Below are 20,139 nucleotides of genomic sequence, written 5' to 3'. Positions count from 1 at the left end.
AAGAACTGGAATCAAGAAGAAGACATGTTGAAGCTTTCATCACTCATAAAGGCTTTTGTACAAATGTTTCCCTGTGATATTTCTAAATATTACACATAATTTGATTTGTGGATATCTATGGTTGATTTTTTTGCATGTGTGGAATCGATTGGTTATTACTGACATCTGGTGTCATGTCAAAAGCACCTTTAGAAATATGTTTATTTTGAAAGTTGGTGACGTGCTTATTTAACCCACTGTATCAATGTACATCTAAATTGTTTGTGAAATATTTCTAAACAATACCATGAACAAGTTATAAACAATTCTAATCAAGAATCAACTTTTATATCTGTATTTATAAATTATGAACCACGGAGCTTTTCAAAGGATAGACTTAGTACTTAATAATCTCTTACTTATGCTTAATAGCGTGTCAATATTATAAAATCTTACCACTTGTTTAAACTTTCCAGTATGTACAATGTTGTGAAAAACGTTTTCACAGGATTGTGTCCTGTGGTAAAGACCATGTGATTCAGTAGCTTATTGAACCACCGTTAGCAGCAATACTCTGACATAATAAGGGTATTCTTCATTTTTCAAAGGACCACAGCGTCCTGTAATAACTTTCTTCTCATATGACTGTACGCTCCGGCAAACACTCCAGAAATACTTTTCCCCTCTGAACTCCTGTTACGTTATGAATAGTTGTCTCCTTTTTAATATACATGCAGATACACCCTGCATCTCTACGTGTATGGAACTTTCATAGTATTTTATAAATAGTCAATTAAGAGTATATGTTCAAACAACCATGAGAAAAGGGGACAATCACAGTTACCAACACTGACACTACACACAAATGTCCACAAATAGTGAAAACATTATGAACCAAACAGCAGTAGCAGTAAATTCTCCCAAACAGTGAGGCAACAACAGCAATATAACAGTAATTATCAGTGTTTGTTGGCTCTGTTAAATGGACCAATATGAAAAACAGAAAAGGAAACAACGGCTTTCACCGGATTTTGAAGCCTGGGTTGTGCAACTAACACAGATTAGTCTGTCACTGGTACACTGCTTCAGGGAAATTTTGCAACCACAGCGCTTGAACCGTTTGAAAAACGTTCACTGGTAACTGCTGTAATGCTCGTCTTTATGATGAGAGAGATATAGTTAAGGTATTCTCTAATACTAGTAGTATCAGGATTGTTCCTCATTTTTTGTCTGGTATAAAAACCTTTTCTTGCATTTAACAGATCACTGTGCAGTTGTCTCAAGGCTCTTTAAATAACTTGGATTTGAAGAAATGTTGTGTTTGTCAGTAATAAGGAAGTGGCCTAATGTTACACAAGCTATTACAACACTTCACACAATGCTGGTACTGCTTAAAGTACAAATCCTCCTTCACAGCCAATTCCACTGAGCTGTGACCTCAGCCTTATAAATATTAATGTCCCCTCAACATGTTGAACCTTCTACTGCAACATCCCATTTTCAGAAAATGTTTGATTTTAATTATTTTAGTTGATGACAAAAACATTCCTTCATGTAAAACATGCAGTTTGGACAAACTCACCAGTTTCCACCTCAAGATCTTGATCCACTCGTCTGCCTCCACACCCGTCTTAGCACAAAGGTAAAATGTTCGATCTGGAAACACGAGACTGTGGACACAGAGAGCAGAAGGATGAGTTTTACAACATCCTGTGACTGTGTACATGTGTGCGTGTGTTTGTGCATGTAAGAAAAAACATCCATCCATCTTCTTCTGTCTGTTGAGGCGTCCCATTCAACTGACTGACTCACTATCTTACGGTAAAAAAGACCTGTAGGGCCAGATTTACTACAATGGATGAACTAAGAGACACGGCACTTTATATAACTCATTCATTCACACAAGCACTTTTTCTAAGCTGCTAAGCGCTTACTATCTAGCATTCATACACGCAAACTGGAAGAGGATTGAACCACCAACCTTCCAGTTGGTAGCTGACCTGCTCTACCACCTGAGCTACAGCCAAACGTATCAAATCAAATCAAAATGTATTTATATAGCACATATTAAAACAACAGTGTTGACCATAGTGCTTCACAGGCAGTAAAAGCATGAGACAATTAAAACAAACAATAAAAGAGGACAACAAACAATAGGTAACAACACAACAAGCTAGAACAGCAACTAGTTAGAATCAAAGACCAAAGTAAAAAGATAAGTTTTAAGACGGATTTAAAAGACTGTGTTGACTCAGCAGTACGAATATGAACAGGGAGGTTATTCCAGAGTCTGGGTGCCACGGATGCAAAGGCCCGGTCTCCTCTCGACTTCATTCGAGTCCTAGGTTGTGCTAGGAGCCTGTGATTGGATGATCTAAGTGCTCTGTTGGGATTGTATAAGTGGAGTAGTTCAGAGAGATAGCTGGGCGCTAAATTATTCAGAATTTTAAAAGTGAACAAAAGAATTTTGAAATCTATGCAATATTTAACAGGGAGCCAATGTAGTTTGGCTAAAATTGAAGTTATGTGTTCATAGATTCTCGTACCTGCTAAAAGACAGGAGAGGAGTGTTGGAGGCCCGAGTAGAGGGAGTTACAGTCGTCCAATCTGGATGTGATAAATGCGTGGACAAGCTTTTCAAGGTCCTTTAAAGGAAGGAACGGCTTTGCTTTGTAAATACATTCCTTCACAATGCAACCCAACAACAGCAGTGCAAGTCAGTGTAACGTTACAAACAAGCAGGCCTGCTGAAGGTATAAAAATGTGTAGCGATACAGTTGCAGCTTAAAACTTGTAACGTGCTTATTTTAAGTGTGATTGGTGCTGCTTTTCTCCCCCTGAAGGGAGTATGTACACAGCTGTGTTTGTCTGTTTGCAGGTCCAGCATCCACAGTTTTCAAGATATGTTCAATTTTGTGTGGTGGTCGATACAAATAACAGTTCGAGCTGATTTAATTTTGGTGAAAAGTAAAAGTCAAGTCAAGTAAAAGTTAAGGTTCAGGGTTGTGCTCTATGAGTCTTGTAGTTTTTTTGTTGTTGTTTGTTTATTTTTTGCTAGAGCTGGAGCAGCACAAGCCACATATTTGGATCTGGATTTTTAAAGTTACTGTCATGGTCTGCAGTGGGTGGCTGGAATTTCCATAAGGCTCCTGAACCTACCTGGGATCCGCCCCTGGGCAGGGCCAACTCCTCCAGCTCCTGCACACCTGGAGCCTATTGCAGGCAATCAAGCCAGAGGGATTTAAGCCACACGTTGATGTTCATTCACTGCCAGTTTGTCATCAACACATGTTGGTAACAGGCCTTATACTTCAAGTTCTTGCTGTGATTTATCTTGTTAACCAGACTCTCTTGTGCTGCAGTTGCTGTATTCACCTTGGCTCACGCTCCACCTCCGGACTCAGGATACTAGTGATGGTGAGATGAAGCCTCATGATGAACTGAAGCTTTCCACCCAATTGGTCGACTCATGGTTCGAAGCATTGTGATGATTCATTTGCTCTACTGCGCCATCAAGTGGACAATTCAAGTGAAGCGGGCTCTGTGATTATAATGATGTGTAAACCTCTAAACTGAATAAATAAATTGTTTTCTTGGTTATTTATCCTGAATATTGTCTCAGTATGTGTGATACAAAAGAGAAAGTGGAAACTATCAGGACAGAGTTTTGGTATGATTGTGTAACTGTTAGCCTCAGACAGTCAGTCAATAGTATAATTCAGATCATAGATCAGTACATTTGCATATTTTTATAACTATAAAAAGAAAGCTGACACTTTCGAGACTTTATCTAATGTGTAAGCATCACAGCAGATGCCTTAGATTAGAATCAGTGAGCTGTCGGCTTTCAGCCCCGACCGTGTCCACGCTGTCTGGTGAGAAAGGCGACATCTCACTGATTCTGATGCGTCAGCGCTTTGTGTTTACGTCTTTGTGCAGAATCGGTGTACCTGCTCTCATTTACTGTTTTAGCTGTTTGGTGGTGGTTGAAATGTAGTAATATTTATATTAAAAATCGATTCAGGATTTTAATGAATCGATATCACGTTATCCAAGCTAGAATCGATTTTAATCGATAATCAAAACCCGCTAGTACCTGTGTAATCATGCTTATGTACATCTGGACAATGACACAAACTAGTATTTGGCGCTTCACTTTTTAATAAACTAAAAGACAGAAATCAGATTATAGGATCTGTAGTGTTGTTTATTTATATTATGGTGCTTATCATTTGTGATATTTATTACTGTGTGCATACTTTATTAGGAGAGATAAAATAAAAAATCTCTTCCTTCCTGGTTCCATCGATTAAGGAAATGCTCAAGTAACCATGTAACACGTACGTAATCCAATTCCACAACACAGTGTGACGGGAAATCAGCTGTGTTTTTCTGCCCATTTTATTTCGAATCTGGCGCGAACCGGTGAACCAGTCCCTGAATCAGTCACGTGGTACGGACTGCCCGCGAGGCCTCGAACGTCACTGCTACGTAATCAAAGCAAGCCTCGACACGCGCTTCACAGAAACGCCCCCGAGATTACCCGACACACGATTCGACGCTTCGACACACAGGACACATCACTACAGGATACCAAGCAATCATTTTGAAAATCTCTCTGTGCCTCACCTGCCTGCCCTCCTGCCATCACACTCCATCTGAAGCCCCGGATCTCAGGTCAGCCTTTCCACGCCACTCAGCCCCCCCTGGATTCTCATCACCCCCCTCTCAACACTCCATGTCCCCTACTGCAAGTAAGAATTGCTACTCTTACAACTTGCCACTTCAGAGCTGCCTCCACCACCTCCCTAACTCCACTATCTTCTCTCTTCAGTGCTCAGCTCCACTCTGCATCTCAGGCCTCATTCCCTCGCCCTAGCCACGTTTCCCAGGCCACGCCTCGTCAAACTCCACGTCTTATTGTTTTGTCTTTGCTACGTTTTTTGCACTTACGCCTAATAAATTGTCACATCATCTGCTGTCTCAGCTCTGGGTTTCTGCACCTGAGTCCTGTTCAGTACAGGCCACTCTGCCCCGTGACAGTTACAGTGCATCATTATTGCAACCTGTGTAACTATCCAGCTTCAAAAGGTACACTGATCACATTCCATTCAGCCAAAGAAGTGTGTCTACTAAACAAATTAATGTAACAAATGTTTCAGGAAAATGGTCAAATTAATGGACCAAAGATGTGTTGTTGGCTTGCCCAATTATTTTTCCACAATGGCCTGTGTGGCAAACAAAATTTTGCAGGGGGAAAACAGAGGTTTGTTTTTTTTGTTTTTTCTTTTCATATCCATCATAAAATTTTGCTTGTAATGTTCAGGTTACTTTATTTGTCCCAATAGGTTGATTTGTTCTGCAGTCATGAGTCATCCATTCTCACATGCACACTGTCAGTACGACCATAACAGACAACAAATGAAGCTAATGCATAACTTATGCATTATCTTTCGACCCCATCACAATCCCAAACCGTGAAGCTCTCCTGTGTATAACTGGAGTAAAAGTTCCTGCATTGCATTCTGTGAGGCCTGCAGTCTATTCTCCTCTCAGCAGTTCTTGTTGCAGCATTCAGCCTCAGTGCTGTGCAATCTTAAGAGTTGTTAAAAACCTGTCTGGCAGTTCTCATTCCAGACATTCCAGCGCTCCCAAGGTGAGCACCAAACTGGCCTATGTTTTCATTGGCCTCTGCAAAATCGCTCTCTCCCTGGGCCACTCTTACTTCCCCAACTTCAAATGCATCAAGTCCAATTTCAGTTACTAGAATTGCTACTGTTGTGATTTTTAGGGGAAAAAAAGTTCTCAAATCCTATGATTTACTATGCAACAGCATCACAAACAGCAGACAACAGGAAACAATAGCGAACAAGCTGTTAATCGTGACAAAGAAGACAAGGAGATCGAGGTTTTAAATACACACAAGATAATGAAGGAAGGGAGAACAAACACAGCTGAAACTAATAATGGTGGATGAGAGAGACGAAGTATAACTAAAAACAAAACACAAGTGTCAAAAACCACCCCAAAAAACATGGGAAGTAACATAAACATGAAAATATCTGACCCAGAGATGGGAACCTAATAAAGAATGGGGACAGAAAAGGGAACTAAGGTTATCTGTAACTAAAAAAAAAAAAAGCTGAGGGGATAAAGAACAAAACAATAAGGAACCAATAAAAGGAGTGAAGGATTAACAGAAACTACAATTCAGTTCAATTCAGTTTTGTTTGTGTAGTGCCAAATCACAACAACAGCTGCTTCAAGGAACTTTACATTCTAAGCGATTTGGCAACAGTGGGAAGAAAAAAGTCCCTTTTAACAAGTGGAAACAGGTGGCAGAACCAGGCTGAGGGAGGGGCGGGGCCATCTGCTGTCACTGGTTGGGGTTGAGGGGACAAAGACAGAAATAAGACATGCAGTGGAAGAGAGATAAATAATAACTAATGATTAAATGCAGAGTGGTGTACAAACACATAGTGAGTAAGAAAGGCGAGTGAAGAAGAAACACTCAGTGCATCATGGGAATCCCCCAGCAGCCTAGACCTGTCCGGTCTTTAAGTCTGACGTTATCAGCCATGTCTGGGTCCAAACACCGCTTCAGGTCCCAAAGTCAAACAAACACTGCAGCATCACTGAGAGTTAAAAACTGTCTAAATTCTTTCATCTTTAATAAAACGATCAGCATTGCTGCTTTACCAGGTGTAACAATTAAGTTTAACATCCAGGCATCCATGAAAACAAGATTTATTACATTTAACAGAGTTAGAAGTTAGCAGGAAGTTAGCTCGCTAGTTTCCACCTAAGCATGATATACCATGTTCTGACTGAGAGATTTCTGAAAAATTAAAACGTACAGCTCTGCTATCACTTCCAACATAAATGAAGTGGGGGCGACTGTGGCTCAGGGGATTGGGAAGCTCATCTGTAACTGGAAGGTTACCGATTCAATCCCCCTGCTCTCTCTGTCCTGGTCGTTGTGTCCTTGGGCAAGACACTTTACCCTACTGCCTACTGGTGTTGGTCAGAAGGGTTGATGGCGCGATATGGCAGCCTCGCTTCTGTCAGTCTGCCCCAGGGCAGCTGTGGCTACAACTGTAGCTGCCTCCACCAGTGTGTGAATGTGAGAGTGAATGAATAGTGGAATTGTAAAGCGCTTTGGGTGCCTAGAAAAGCGCTATAAAAATCCAATCCATTAATTAATTAATTAAATGAGACAGAAAACTAAACAGCAGTGATGTTTGTAGGGTTACTGAAGTTTGGCTAGCTGGTATATAATGATGTGCTACGTGATCGCTAGCGACACAGCTATGTTAGCATAGCATAAACACATGGAGCTGAAGCTGGAGGATGAACGCTAACTTTTTTCCACTCAATAAAAGTTAACGTGAGGGTTCCCGATGGTTAGGTAAAAGGCAGGATGCTGTAAACGGACCAAACTTCAGTCAGGAGACGAACTAAGACACTCCACAGTCATCCCCAAAAGAAACAACCCAAAGTCTCTGAATGGTCTTCGTCCTGTGGCCCTCACCTCCCTGGTGATGAAGGCCATGGAGAAGATCATAAAACAGCACAGCAGTAAGTGCAACTGACCCGCTGATGGACCCACTCCAGTTTGCTTACCGTGCACGCAGAGGTGTCGATGACGCAAAAATCTTCATCTTGGACTCCATCCACAAACATCTGGAGCTTCCTGACTCCTCCGCCAGACTTCTGTTTGCTGGTTTCTCATCAGCCTTCAACACTCTGCAGCCTCATATCCTGGCCACTAAACTTTCCTCCCAATTTCACGTGGATGATCAGCTGATCCTGTGGATATTGGACTTTTTGACCAACAGGACTCAGAGAGTTCAGGTCAACAACTCTCTCTCCGGTCTCCATTCCACCTCCACTGGCTCCCCCCAGGGCTGTGTGCTCTCCCCCCTGCTCTTCATCCTCTACACTGATGACTGCAGATCCACACAGCCCAACTGTCACCTGGTGAAATATGCTGACGACACAGTTCTCCTCTCACTGCTGTCAGGACCCTCACAACACCACGGGCCCACTCGGCAGGAGTTTGTAGAGGGTGTGACAGCTCCAAACTTGAACTGAACGTGAGCAAAACCAAAGAGATGGTGGTGACCTTCTCCAGTAGGCAGAGGGATCTGGCTGCTTCAGTCACCACCACCATCCACGGGAAGCCAGTGGAGGGAGATGAGGAGTACAAATACCTGGGAACCATCTTTGACAACCTCCTGAAATTCTCTGCCCACACAGAGGAGATTCTCAGGAGGTGCCACCAACGGCTATACCTCCTTATAACTCAACTCCTTTGGAGTCAGCACAGCCATCATGATGACTTTTTACTATGCCTTCCTGGAAAGCATCATGACCTTCTCCCCACTCTGCTTTTTAACTCCAGCCAATAAAACCATTTCCCACACCAGAAACATAAACTACACTCTTTTTATACTGCCGACACTTTACTCACTTTTACTCACTTACAGTTATTTATTCATCTTTCAGTCACTTTAATTTTAAAACGGTGTAGTTTTGAAACTGTGTATATAATGTATATTCTGTGTGTTTATTATCTCACTCTTACTGCCTGTCTATGCCCTGTCCTTATCTTTAAAATCATGCTGCTCTGGTGTATGTTAATTGACCCTTGGGAATAAATAAAGTCTTTCTGATTCTGATTCTGAGATAATCCATCCACAATACAAAGTTAGTCATGAATACATTGCTGCATGGGCTGTAGTTACATCGTGTTGTTTTAAAAACTGAGCTTTAAAATCAATAGCAGCAATAAAAACCGAGAGAAGCCGACAGTGATCACTGACTGTTTTTAGGGGCTTGTTCGCATTAATGAGAACAAGATACAAAGCATAAAAACATGTTAAAAAAAACAACAACAGCCTTATTAGACGCAGAGTAGTTTGGACCCCGAAGCAGGGTTCACCACGTCATCACGTAACCTCCTAGGACCTGGCGTCCACATATGTGGACATCACATTTCGGGTTGTCTAGACCAAAATACAAAATTTGGCTCTACAAGGGCCTGATATCCATTTATGAGGACATCGTACTGCCACTCTTCTATCGAAATTTAAAGCAAATGTCATCATACGTGGATCTCATTTATCTCAGAAACAAAAATCAGGTAAAAAAAACAATTTTACATTCATCTGGTCTCAATCAGCCCAAATGGCAAAGAGAAATGAAAAATGCATGCCATGAAAGAGTTCTGGTCTTAGGAGGTTAAAGACTGGATTTCAGCATAAATAAGGGAGGATTCAGGGTCAGAGTAAACAACTCCATTCACACAGTCATGACATGCATGTTGCTCATTATGTGGAGAAGCTGTGCAAAGGAGGGCTGAAGATGGATGTTGACTCAAACGTATTAGTTTGCATGTAGACAGCTATGCAGACAGAAAAACACCGAGAAAAGACCAGGACAGACTTGACACAAAAGGGTAGACACACATCATAAATACAAGAAATCAAAAGCTAGAAATATAAATCATGTAATATCAGAGGCACTAGGAAAACAGAGCCTCAGATTAACTAATACAGAAAACTAATACAGCACAAGAACACAAGTTAGCCTATCTTAATGATTTTAATCAAACCCAGGACTATGACACCATCCGCTGCAGGGTTTTTTGTTGTTTTTAGATCTACTGTCTCCCACCATGCCAACATATGTTAAATGTAGGCCAATAGAGTCTTTGGATATTGTTTATGCAAAAATATTATTTTATACTGTCAAACTATGTTGTATTTGGCATTTTTCACAGATTCAACTGAAAAAAAAACAGAAACACATAAGGTGTTGCTGTGACAACCTGTTTCCTTGAAGGTCTTTTGAGATTTAAAACTGGTTCTTTGTTGTCTTTTATGGACACTGGTTCACCCATTGACTTAGTTGAATTAGTTGCCTTTTGCTTGAGTGATTGATTGGTCCATGATAAGTGGTTAAACAAAAGAAGAAAAACACATGATCAGCTAGACTGGACTGAAAATGACTGAAATGGCAGCCAATGACAAACAAAAACATTGAAAGACCTCCAAAAAGCCTGGAGAACTACTCCTCAAAACCATTCAAAGAAATTACGAGCAAATCTGACTGCTTGGTAATAAAATATAAAGAAAATCATGGAAAACTGAAGCTATAATATTTGGCCCCAAACACAGAAACACTCTGCATCCAAACATGGATTTCACACTTCTGTGAGAAGTCATTTTTAACTCCTCTTTATAACCTTGTGTTTGTCTGTTCATAATACCTATTTATAAACTGAGTGTTCTCACCTGTAGATGGACAGATTTAGGACTCTTTCATGCTAAATATTCTTTAGAAGTTATTTTGACATTTTGCTAAAACACATTAGACCCCCCCCCCTTTTTTTTTTTTTTTTAATAACCATGCAATAGTTTTCACTGTCACAGGTACAATTTGTGCTTTCCATTTTGGCTCAATATCTCTTAAATCAACTTTTTAACTTGTGGTGGCTCCGAGTGTTACTGAGCCTAGCCAGCAATTTACGTGTACTTTGCCTTGTTCCTTCCATACAGAGATTTCTCCATATTTTCCTAATGTTATATTTTTATTTTGGGTTCCAGATTTTAACCAAAGTTCAAAGCTTGTAAATCCTCCAAAATGATTATTAATTATGATTATTAATAACAATATCTGAATATGAGCGTGGGTTAATAATTTGGTAAAATTGTACCAAATCAGGCTGAGAGGTAAGGCAGTGAGAGTTCATGTGTTGGCCACATCTACAAAACGCTGTGTTGTGTTTCAGTTAACTTTCCAATATCCACCTTAAAGTAAATGATCACTTTCTCTTTATTCTAGTTGTTGGGTCACTTACCAAAAACAGTTGACTTTATCCTGAGAGTAGTCAAACTGGACTGCCGAGCAGGACCTCAGATCTAAGGTTCGAATGGGCTCCTCACACTGCAACAGAAAAATGATACTACATACTTACTGTGCACATAAACAGGTACATTAAAAAAACCTTCCCTGACATAAATGTAGCAAAGCCTTATTTTTGTAGGACAATTTTTAACTGCAGCTGCTATTTATTTTTACCTCTTCCAGTAAAAGTCTAGCTATGTCCTCATTCCAGCTTCTGTACATCGAAACAGCTTTGTATGTTACATTACATCAGTAATACAGGTTACTGTGTTTGTTTACATTTTGTTACTGCTTTTTATGTTTTAATGTGTAAGTTCAATAAAGAAGATGTGTATACACTCATCTGCCTGCATTGCTAGGTGTCGGGCAGCTTGTGTATTCTTTATATCACTAATATTTTTAGTGGTGTGCAGCTCAGTGCTGAAATATCAATTCCTCCAGTACAAGATATTTGTGTTCTAGAATAGTCTCATATTAAAGTATCAATATTTTAGTTACTTGGGGAAAATTGGACTTTATCATTACCAGGAACATGGTAGAAAGTACTGTAACTATATTTTTGGAATAGTATAAACAATTTGTAGGAACTACTTCTTCTTCCGCCTGTCATAATACTATATATACATAATATATATATATATATATATATATATATATATATATATATATATATATATATATATATATTATGTATATATATATACATAATACAATACTGGCTGATCGTAAGCGGAGTCATGTAAATAGTGAAGATGCATTTTGTGACACATGCAGCAAGGCCACAAACCTTGTCAAACACAATAAAAATAAATCGTAACACAGAATATGATGAGTTTATGATAACAAACTGAAACTGAAGAGGAGATCAGGTTCTTCACTTCCATTCAGTTGTCTTAGATTTTAGCCAGGTAAGGAGTAGAGCATTTAAAGTGGATTACAGAGGCTATTATTCAAATATACAGCGCACTTGTAGTAAAACAGCCAAAAATAAAAATGTAACTCAAAATATTTCATACATAAGACAGATAGATAATAACACGTATCTATAAATGTTTTCTCAGCTTTATTATTATTTACAGTCACATTTGTTTTTGATTATAAAGTGAATATTTTCAAATGTAGGTATTTCATGTGTTTCATGTGTGCGTTGCATGTCGTATTGTCTAGCTCGCGTTGTCACAGTCTGCGTCTCACTTATGTTTCCTGATTTATTTTGTCAAACCCATGTTTGTGTTCGGTGTGTTTAGTTTTAGACCCGCCGTGTTCCCCACGAGGGAACAAGCATCGAAGGCGTTTGGAAAGGGAGGGGGGATGACTCACTCATACACGTATCAGTGTGTGTGTGTGTGCGTGTCCATAGTTCAGCTGAGACAGTGTCCTTCGCCCTGCCAGGCTAAGTAAACAGTCTTCCAGCCAACCCAGGTGGGCTTGCATGGAATGGGAAGAACAGACTAAACACAGTCGTTATCAGGGTGTTGTTGTTCAGCTCCAGCCTTGAGCTCACAGCTGGCGCCGAAGGGATAGCCGCATTATGATGGTCATGAGAATTTCAAAGCTGTTCTTAACACTCCAACACTGGTCTCTCAATCTCCTGTTGGAGAGCCGCGAGTTTCTCCATGATGTTATCAAACTTGCGCTCCGTGGTCTTGTCATTCGCTCAGAGGTCTTATTCTGAGCCTTCACAGCAGCCGTAAGCTTCTCCAAGATCTTATCCATGCTGCACTCAGTGAGCCCATTCTGAGAAGCCGCGCCTCGTCCCATCGTTTCAGTCCCAGCGGGCAGCCTTGTGGGGTTTGAACAGCCGGTTCCGCTTTCTTAAATCTTCGATAAGTCAGGGCCAAGCCAGCTCCAATCAGCAATAGGATAGAATAGGTAGATATCTTCAGCGTCCTCGATCGACAGTCCCGCCAGGCACACCATCCTCCATGTCTGCCACCCGTCCATCGTGTATCCGGCAGGGAAAGTCCCTCCAGGACACTCGGGCTCTCCGAGCCCAGACTTCTCATTGAGAAAAGGGTGTCAATAGCATTCAGAGACCAGTTGATCAAATCCATAATTCTCTTTTAGGTTTTAGAGAACAGACAGTGAGAGACTGTTCCAGGGAAAAGAATAATGCACATGAGACAGACAAGGACAGAGAGGCTAAGCAGGGAAGATAAGGGTAAGGAGGAGAGGAGAAAAATGCGACCGCCTCCGCTGAGAGCCAAAAGAGAAGGCAGTAGTAGCTTAAAAAGTTTACATAATTAGACATATGCTATGTAGTAGCATTGTGGTATTTAAATGCATATTATGCTGCACATATGCATGTCATGACTGTATTTTTTGTCTTGTTTTTAGTTTTACCCTTTTGAATGTCAGTAAACCTGTTGACAACGCTCATCGGTCTTCAGAGTGGTGATATAAGAAAGGTGTTAATGCCCCTGCATCAGACATGCACCCATAACGGCACACACACATATTAGCTGCCTAGATTAATCGATTCTGACTATTAAGGACCCTCAAATGTACTTGCTATGTTTTTTGCTCACTACTGACTTCGCGGCTTTAAAGACATTATCTCCCTCTGCTGGTAATGCAATTTCTGCATGCAGGAATGGATTACCATTTCATGTTTTGGAGAAACAAAGCATGAAAAGGAGACGGTGGAGCTGCGCGTCTATGCCGGTTGATGTTTAAGAGTATACCAGATAAAAAACATGGAGAAAACATAACCTTTCTTGCTCAAGAGGGGTAGGGAGAATGGATGGAACAGTAGGGTTGGCAGAAATTGCGCTATTTTTTGGCACATAAGGCAAGAGTATTAATGGAAGTAGTCTCCTAGTTACTGCCACTCCTATGTTCATTAGGGAACCACTGGCTAGCACTGTAATGCCCCAGATCTGTCATAATGATGAATATAGTTATGTGATTGCAATCTGTCTTACAGGCCTCCATGTTGCACTGAGGCATGTAATACAACATGAATGTTGTACTGTACTGAAATGCTTTTGTAAGGAAATACAGCATGTATACAACAAAACCAATCAGTATTTGCAGTTGTCTCTTTGTTGTCGTGGCAACCAACACCCATGAGCATGTCTGAACTTTGTCATTGAATTGTTTTTTTTGTTTGTTTGTTTGTTGTTTAATTAAAATATAGGCACATAGTGTGGAGTTGATTTATATATATATATGTGTGTGCGTGAATGCGTGTATATAATTCCCCACTTGCCCTGTAGTCGGTCGGTCTTTAACCTTCAAGCTCGGGTACTCTCCCTCTGGAGAGGCTGTACTCATGGATCTTTGTTGTTTAATCCTGGATAGTGGTTGTGACATTCACTAGTTTTAAGCCTCCTTCCTTCTGCTTAGCGTATAGTCTCAGGGTGCTGGACTTGGGGTGAAACCCTCCATGCATGGTAAGGAGCTTCTGTGTCTTGATGTCAGTGGCTTCTGTTTCCTCCTTTGGACACTTTGTTATCCCAGTGATTTCCTGGATCTTGTTTTTCCCATTCAGCTGACTCCTCAAAACTTGCCTTACTCTCTGCAGCTATTTGGTGGGTGCCCACATAGCAAAATTGGTATGGCCTGGATCTGGCCCACAAAATGTGCTTACACATGGCCCACATACTGCAAAGAATGACGGCCCTTTGGTGGCCCAGATCTGGTTTGCCAGAGGTGGCCCACACATGGGCCAGCACAAGGCCAGTTGCAGACAGACTGTTGGTCCTGTGCTGGCCCATATGTGGATCACATGTGCAGCCACGGGCCAGTTGCAGACACGCTGCTGGCCCAGAACAGTTTCAGCTCTGTTCCCAAATGTCAGCCTAATGTTTACCTTAATCAAGCCATGTAATAACAACATGTGCGGAACATAATAGTGCAAAACTAACATAAAGAAACTCTGTTCAGACAGTGAATGGACTGATTCTTATATAGCGCTTTTCTACTACAACATGCCACATTCACACACACTTTCTCTAAACTGAGTGCTTCCTAACTTGTTCCTACACATTTACACTCTTGACATGCAGACTGGAGGAGCTAGGGATCAAACCACTAACCTTCCGATCAGTAGGTGACCTGCTCTACCTCCTGAGCTACAGCTACCCAGTGGTAAACATGAGTAAACTCTCACTAGCTTTTGGATAAAGCATACACTCACGAACCTGTCAAACCTGCATTTGAAAATTTGGCTACCATAGCAGTATAGTACTGCAACATGGCATTTGGGTCTTCTAACTAAAATAGGAAAATAGGAACATAAACAGTGCCATCATAGCCAGACCTGGCCCACATGTGGTTGACACCAGTCAACCACATGTGGGCCTGCCATGACACTAGTCAATCAGAAGTGCCAGCTTGATGGTGGATCCAGGGAAGACCTGTTTTCTATGAGCCTGGGCCACATAAACCAAGCCATAATCGGGCCAGATATGGCATGCCATCACATAAACAGTGCCATCATTGCCAGACCTGGCCCACATCTGGTTGACATACCACTTACCATGCCAGAAGTCAGCCAGCCAGCAAAGCTGGCTTGACACCAGATCCGGGCTAGACCTGTCTGCTATGTGGGTGGTTGTGACTTCCCTAGTGGCCTCTTGACAGTTTCTATTTTCCTGTGGGATTCCCAGGTGCCTGTCACTGTCCTCAATGTCTGCAAGGTTGCCTTCCGGTAGTACAATCCCTTTCAGTACTGACTACCTTCCCTCTCTTTGTTATAATATGACACCACTTCTCCAGTCCAAATGACATGCCAATGTTGCTGTAGATTCTAGTGGTATGCATCAGTAAATTGATATCTTGGCCACTCCTGGCATACAGCTTGGTGTCATCGATGTAGAGGAGGTGGCTGATGATTGCACTATTCCATAGACAATATCCATAGCCGGTCTTGTTAATGATCTCAATGAGGGGGTTGATTAGAATTAGTGAACCTTTGACTGCTGTTAGCCAATCTATTAGCCGCAAGTAACAAAGCCACTCACATACTGGTGCAATGATGAAAGTCCTCATAATTAAACTAAGCACTAAAATACTTTTAGATATCTAAAGGTGAACTTAATCTAACTTCAGACCAACGTAAAACAGTCTCAACCACTAATATTCTTTTTTCTCCTCTTCTTCTTTTTACATTTTTTTCTTTTCTTTTCAGCTTTCAATATTGTTTTCATTTCTTGACTTCCTTTCAGTGTAGATAAGCATTGGCAACACTTTTTAAGCAACTTTTCCTCCAGAAGTTTCCTCCATTGAGTTACTGAGGGATAAGGTTAAATAGCCCCAAAAGTTACCTCCTGTCTCCTAACCACGTTTCACAGACTTTATTAACAGGGGCGACCGTGGCTCAGGGGGTTGGGAAGCGCATCTGTAACCGGAAGGTCGCCGGTTTGTACCCTGGGCTCTCTGTCCTGGTCATTGTGTTCTTGGGCAAGACACTTCACCTACCGCCTACTGGTGTTGGCCAGAGGGGCCGATGGCGCGATATGGCAGCCTCCCTTCTGTCAGTCTGCCCCAGGACAGCTGTGGCTACAACTGTAGCTGCCTCCACCAGTGAATGAATAGTGGCATTGTAAAGCACTTTGGGTGCCTTGAAAAGTGCTATATAAATCCAATCCATTATTATTATTATTTTTAAAGGGAAATTTCATGACAACTTCTATTTGTAAGAGTGACAACAACTGGTATAAATGGACATGAGAAAAAGAGAAGTGCGATGTTCTGAGAACCTAAAAACATTTACACAAGACACAACAGAGTGCAGTGGATGTCTGCAGTACTGACATTGTAATTCTTCTTTTTACTATTCATGTACAAGTATTGAGTATATTGATCACAATATACTTCTGATGGTAAATCATACAGTTTATGGTCAGACATTCTTTTTAGATTAGTGGCTACTCTCTCTCTCTCTCTCTCTCTCTCTCTCTCTCTCTCACTCACGCTCTCACACACACACACACACACACACACACACACACACAAACAGATTCTTCAGTGAGATTTCTTATATTCAAAATCATGAATAATGATGGGTTAGAAACACATTTTTTTAAACTTTCCACATTCCTGCAGCCAGACACAGACACTAATCTGCCAAGGTCATGTCGGTGCACACAAAATCCCTTAAAGCATTAAAACAGACACTGTCATTATTTAAAATGCATTTCTCGTTCAAAATATTAATCAGACTTCTACTTTCATTATATTGTTAACTAAGAATAAAGATGATTTATTATTAGCAAGAGCATGTATAGATAAACGCTGTTTTAGCACTCTGTATTTTAACCTAAAAGGCTGGATGTTGAGACCTTTTACCTTCTCTGAAGATGTGATGACAGGTAATACACTTTCCCACCTATCTCAACAATAGAGAGCTGTAGACGATGCTAGCTCACAATAGACTTATACTATACGCATACCATTATACATACATTTTACTGAACAAGCACATACACACACCAACATAGAGTAAACGTATACATTTTGTAACGGTGTCAAAAACCCTGCCCATCACATTCACACTTAACAACTCTAAAGTAAACCTAATGCAAAAGAGTTGAAGGATGAATAACAGTAAGAAGTAAAGGGATCCAGACAAGAATGAGTAAATCAGAAATGTGAAAAAATAACCATGACAGTGGTTGATTGGTCACTTATGGGGCACAATTATCAGCTCACAATATCTAACTCCCAACTGTTATGTGCCATCTCCTTTTTCTTCTTTTACTATGAGGAAGAGTGTTGTAATTGATCTCTTCCAGTTTCATAAGCACTCTGTGACCAAATTAATAGATTTATTATGTATTATAAGTTTAAAGCTACTAAATATTACATCAGCCCGTGTGTACATATAATACACTGTTCTTGGTCTCATTGTTTTTCAGCCACACGACTTGGACACGTTGAAGTAACTGAGCTGACCATGAACTCCTGTAGTATTCTAGTCAAATGTGATGTTAAAAGTTGTCTGAAATTAGTGGATATAATAGGATGATGATCTGCACTCCGTCGTTACAGTTGTTACATCAATTTGGAAAATTTATTTTTTCTTTGGAAAAATGTTTTATTTACATAGTGCTGTTAGTGTCCCCCTGTACTCTGTGATTCTTATGCCAGTGTTTGTCCTATAGCAAAGAATATAGTTTGTAAGTGCCCTTCAATTATAGCACTTGGTATTTTCAGCAAACCTTATGCAGTAGTTGGAGATGTGTAATATAGTACAATTGTGTACTGTGGTGTGTGATCACTTTTCTACATATCTCTAAAAACACAGATTTACTCAAAAAAACAGGCCACATTTCAACTGAAATAAGTGCATCCGGAAAGTAAAAACAGTGCTCCAGTTGTTTTATAGGCCTTACCTGACGTTATACTGTAGTGACACACATTAGATGACCCCACACAGTCATGCAAGTGCTTTCCTGAGGCCTCTGGCTATCATTACTGCGAGAGAGTGTTCCAGGGAAAAGTAAAAACACAAGACAAGACAAGGACATAAGAAGCTAAGCAGGGAAGATAAGGGAGAAGAGAGGATAGAAAAGTGTGACCGCCTTCGCCGAGAGCCAAACGAGAAGAGGGAGAGGGAGGCTTCGTTAAGCGAAACAGGACGGGAGCAACTCAGGTCAAAAATAGGACAGATTTTGTGGGTTACCAAACAAACGAGGCCAGATGTGATGTTTGACACATGCAGCCTGGCATCTAATATTAAAGATGTAACTGTGCAGTCCATTCAAGTGAACAAAGTTATCTGTAAACCTAAGGCAGAGAAAGTGACTCTTAAGTTTCAGCACTTGGGTAACAGTGAGGATTTGGCATTGGTTGTTTTCAGTGACGCTTCTTTTGGTAACCTTCCTGATGGCGGTACTCAAGGAGGGGCATTAATCGTCCTTATGGGTAAAGGGGGAAAGTTTTGTCAGGTGTGTGGTCAGAAGTACACTGGCAGGAGAAACTCTTGCCATGTCAGATGGAATAGACACTGCAGTCTTCCTGGCAGCACGTTTTTCTGAGCTTACAACTGGTAACACTGGTCTGAACGCTGTTCTGTGGATCTGTGTGACTGACAATCATTCCTTGTTTGATGCACTCAAGTCCACTAAGCAGTTTACAGAGAAGAGACTGAGGCTAGAAATGAGCAGCACTAAAGAGCTCATACAAGCCAACAAAATCAGACAAACCCGTCTGATTTTGTTGGCTTGTTGGTCAGATTCCAAATCTCAACTTGCTGATTGTCTGACGAAAAAGGGAGTTTCACCTTTAATCCTTCTACAAGCACTAGACTCTGGATACTGTGATCCTTTGTTTATTAAGGTTTTTTGCATTAAAATGCACTGTTATTTATTTTGTGTAGTTATAGTATGCTTTAGTTAAAGTGAAGCACATCTGAATTTCTTGAATGTTCATCAATGTTGACAAGTTGTTGTTTTTTGTAGATATATATGTATCTATATAATAATGGATTGGATTTATATAGCGCTTTTCAAGGCACCCAAAGCACTTTACAATTCCACTATTCATTCACTCTCGCATTCACACACTGGTGGAGGCAGCTACAGTTGTAGCCACAGCTGCCCTGGGGCAGACTGACAGAAGCGAGGCTGCCATATCGCGCCATCGGCCCCTCTGTCCGTCACCAGTAGGCAGTAGGTGAAGTGTCTTGCCCAAGGACACAACGACCAGGACAGAGAGCCCAGGGATCGAACTGGCAACCTTCCGGTTACAGATACGCTTCCCAACCCCCTGAGCCACGGTCAATATATATTTGTGTATATATATATATACATACACAAATGTTTTAAACCTGTATGTTTATATCTTTGTTTTAAAAGAAAGAGAGAGATTGTTAACTTGTTATTTTCTGTTATATCGCGAGAGTGCGGTAGCCTGCGGTGAATTGTGGTTTGTGTGCGTGTGCGGGAAAACGTGGTGTGGAAATGAAAAGCTTGTGTTGAGGCTACGACGTCGTGTCTTTTGAGTTTACACCAGAACCAGTTTGGAATCAGTGAGAAGATAAGATGTACATCCTTGGACTATGAGAGGAAACATAAGCTTTCTGAAAGATGGCAGTGCACCACGGAGCTGAGCAGACTTACCACTTTGTCTTTGAAGTATTTGAGTTCATATCTGTTGAGCGTGAACCACCTTTGCTTCCAGTTCTGCAGAAAAGATTGACAGTATATATAAAATCAAAATCAAATCAATTACTTCAGTGTTACTTCATCTCAAACTCTGAAGCCATGTTTCTGAATTATTCTTGTTTCACAGTTACATAAG

General features: G+C 40.8%; 1 protein-coding gene across 1 annotated transcript in view; it reads right to left on the bottom strand.

Moving 5' to 3' along the window:
- dapp1 (dual adaptor of phosphotyrosine and 3-phosphoinositides) overlaps positions 1-20,139 on the bottom strand; it is a 34,407-nt gene that overhangs the window by 8,823 nt on the left and 5,445 nt on the right. Inside the window, exons 6-8 of the mRNA XM_085143572.1 lie at positions 19,959-20,021; positions 10,844-10,929; positions 1,562-1,649 (exon numbers count right to left, since the gene is read on the bottom strand). Of these exons, the coding sequence (XP_084999698.1) occupies positions 1,562-1,649; positions 10,844-10,929; positions 19,959-20,021 (237 nt within the window). The remainder of the gene's footprint in view (positions 1-1,561; positions 1,650-10,843; positions 10,930-19,958; positions 20,022-20,139) is intronic.

Source organism: Neolamprologus multifasciatus, chromosome 19 (assembly GCF_963576455.1).
Source record: "Neolamprologus multifasciatus chromosome 19, fNeoMul1.2, whole genome shotgun sequence".
Taxonomy (NCBI): Eukaryota; Metazoa; Chordata; class Actinopteri; order Cichliformes; family Cichlidae; genus Neolamprologus; species Neolamprologus multifasciatus.
The sequence above is the reverse complement of the archived record's forward strand: the minus strand, read 5'-3'. Positions and strand labels throughout refer to the sequence as shown.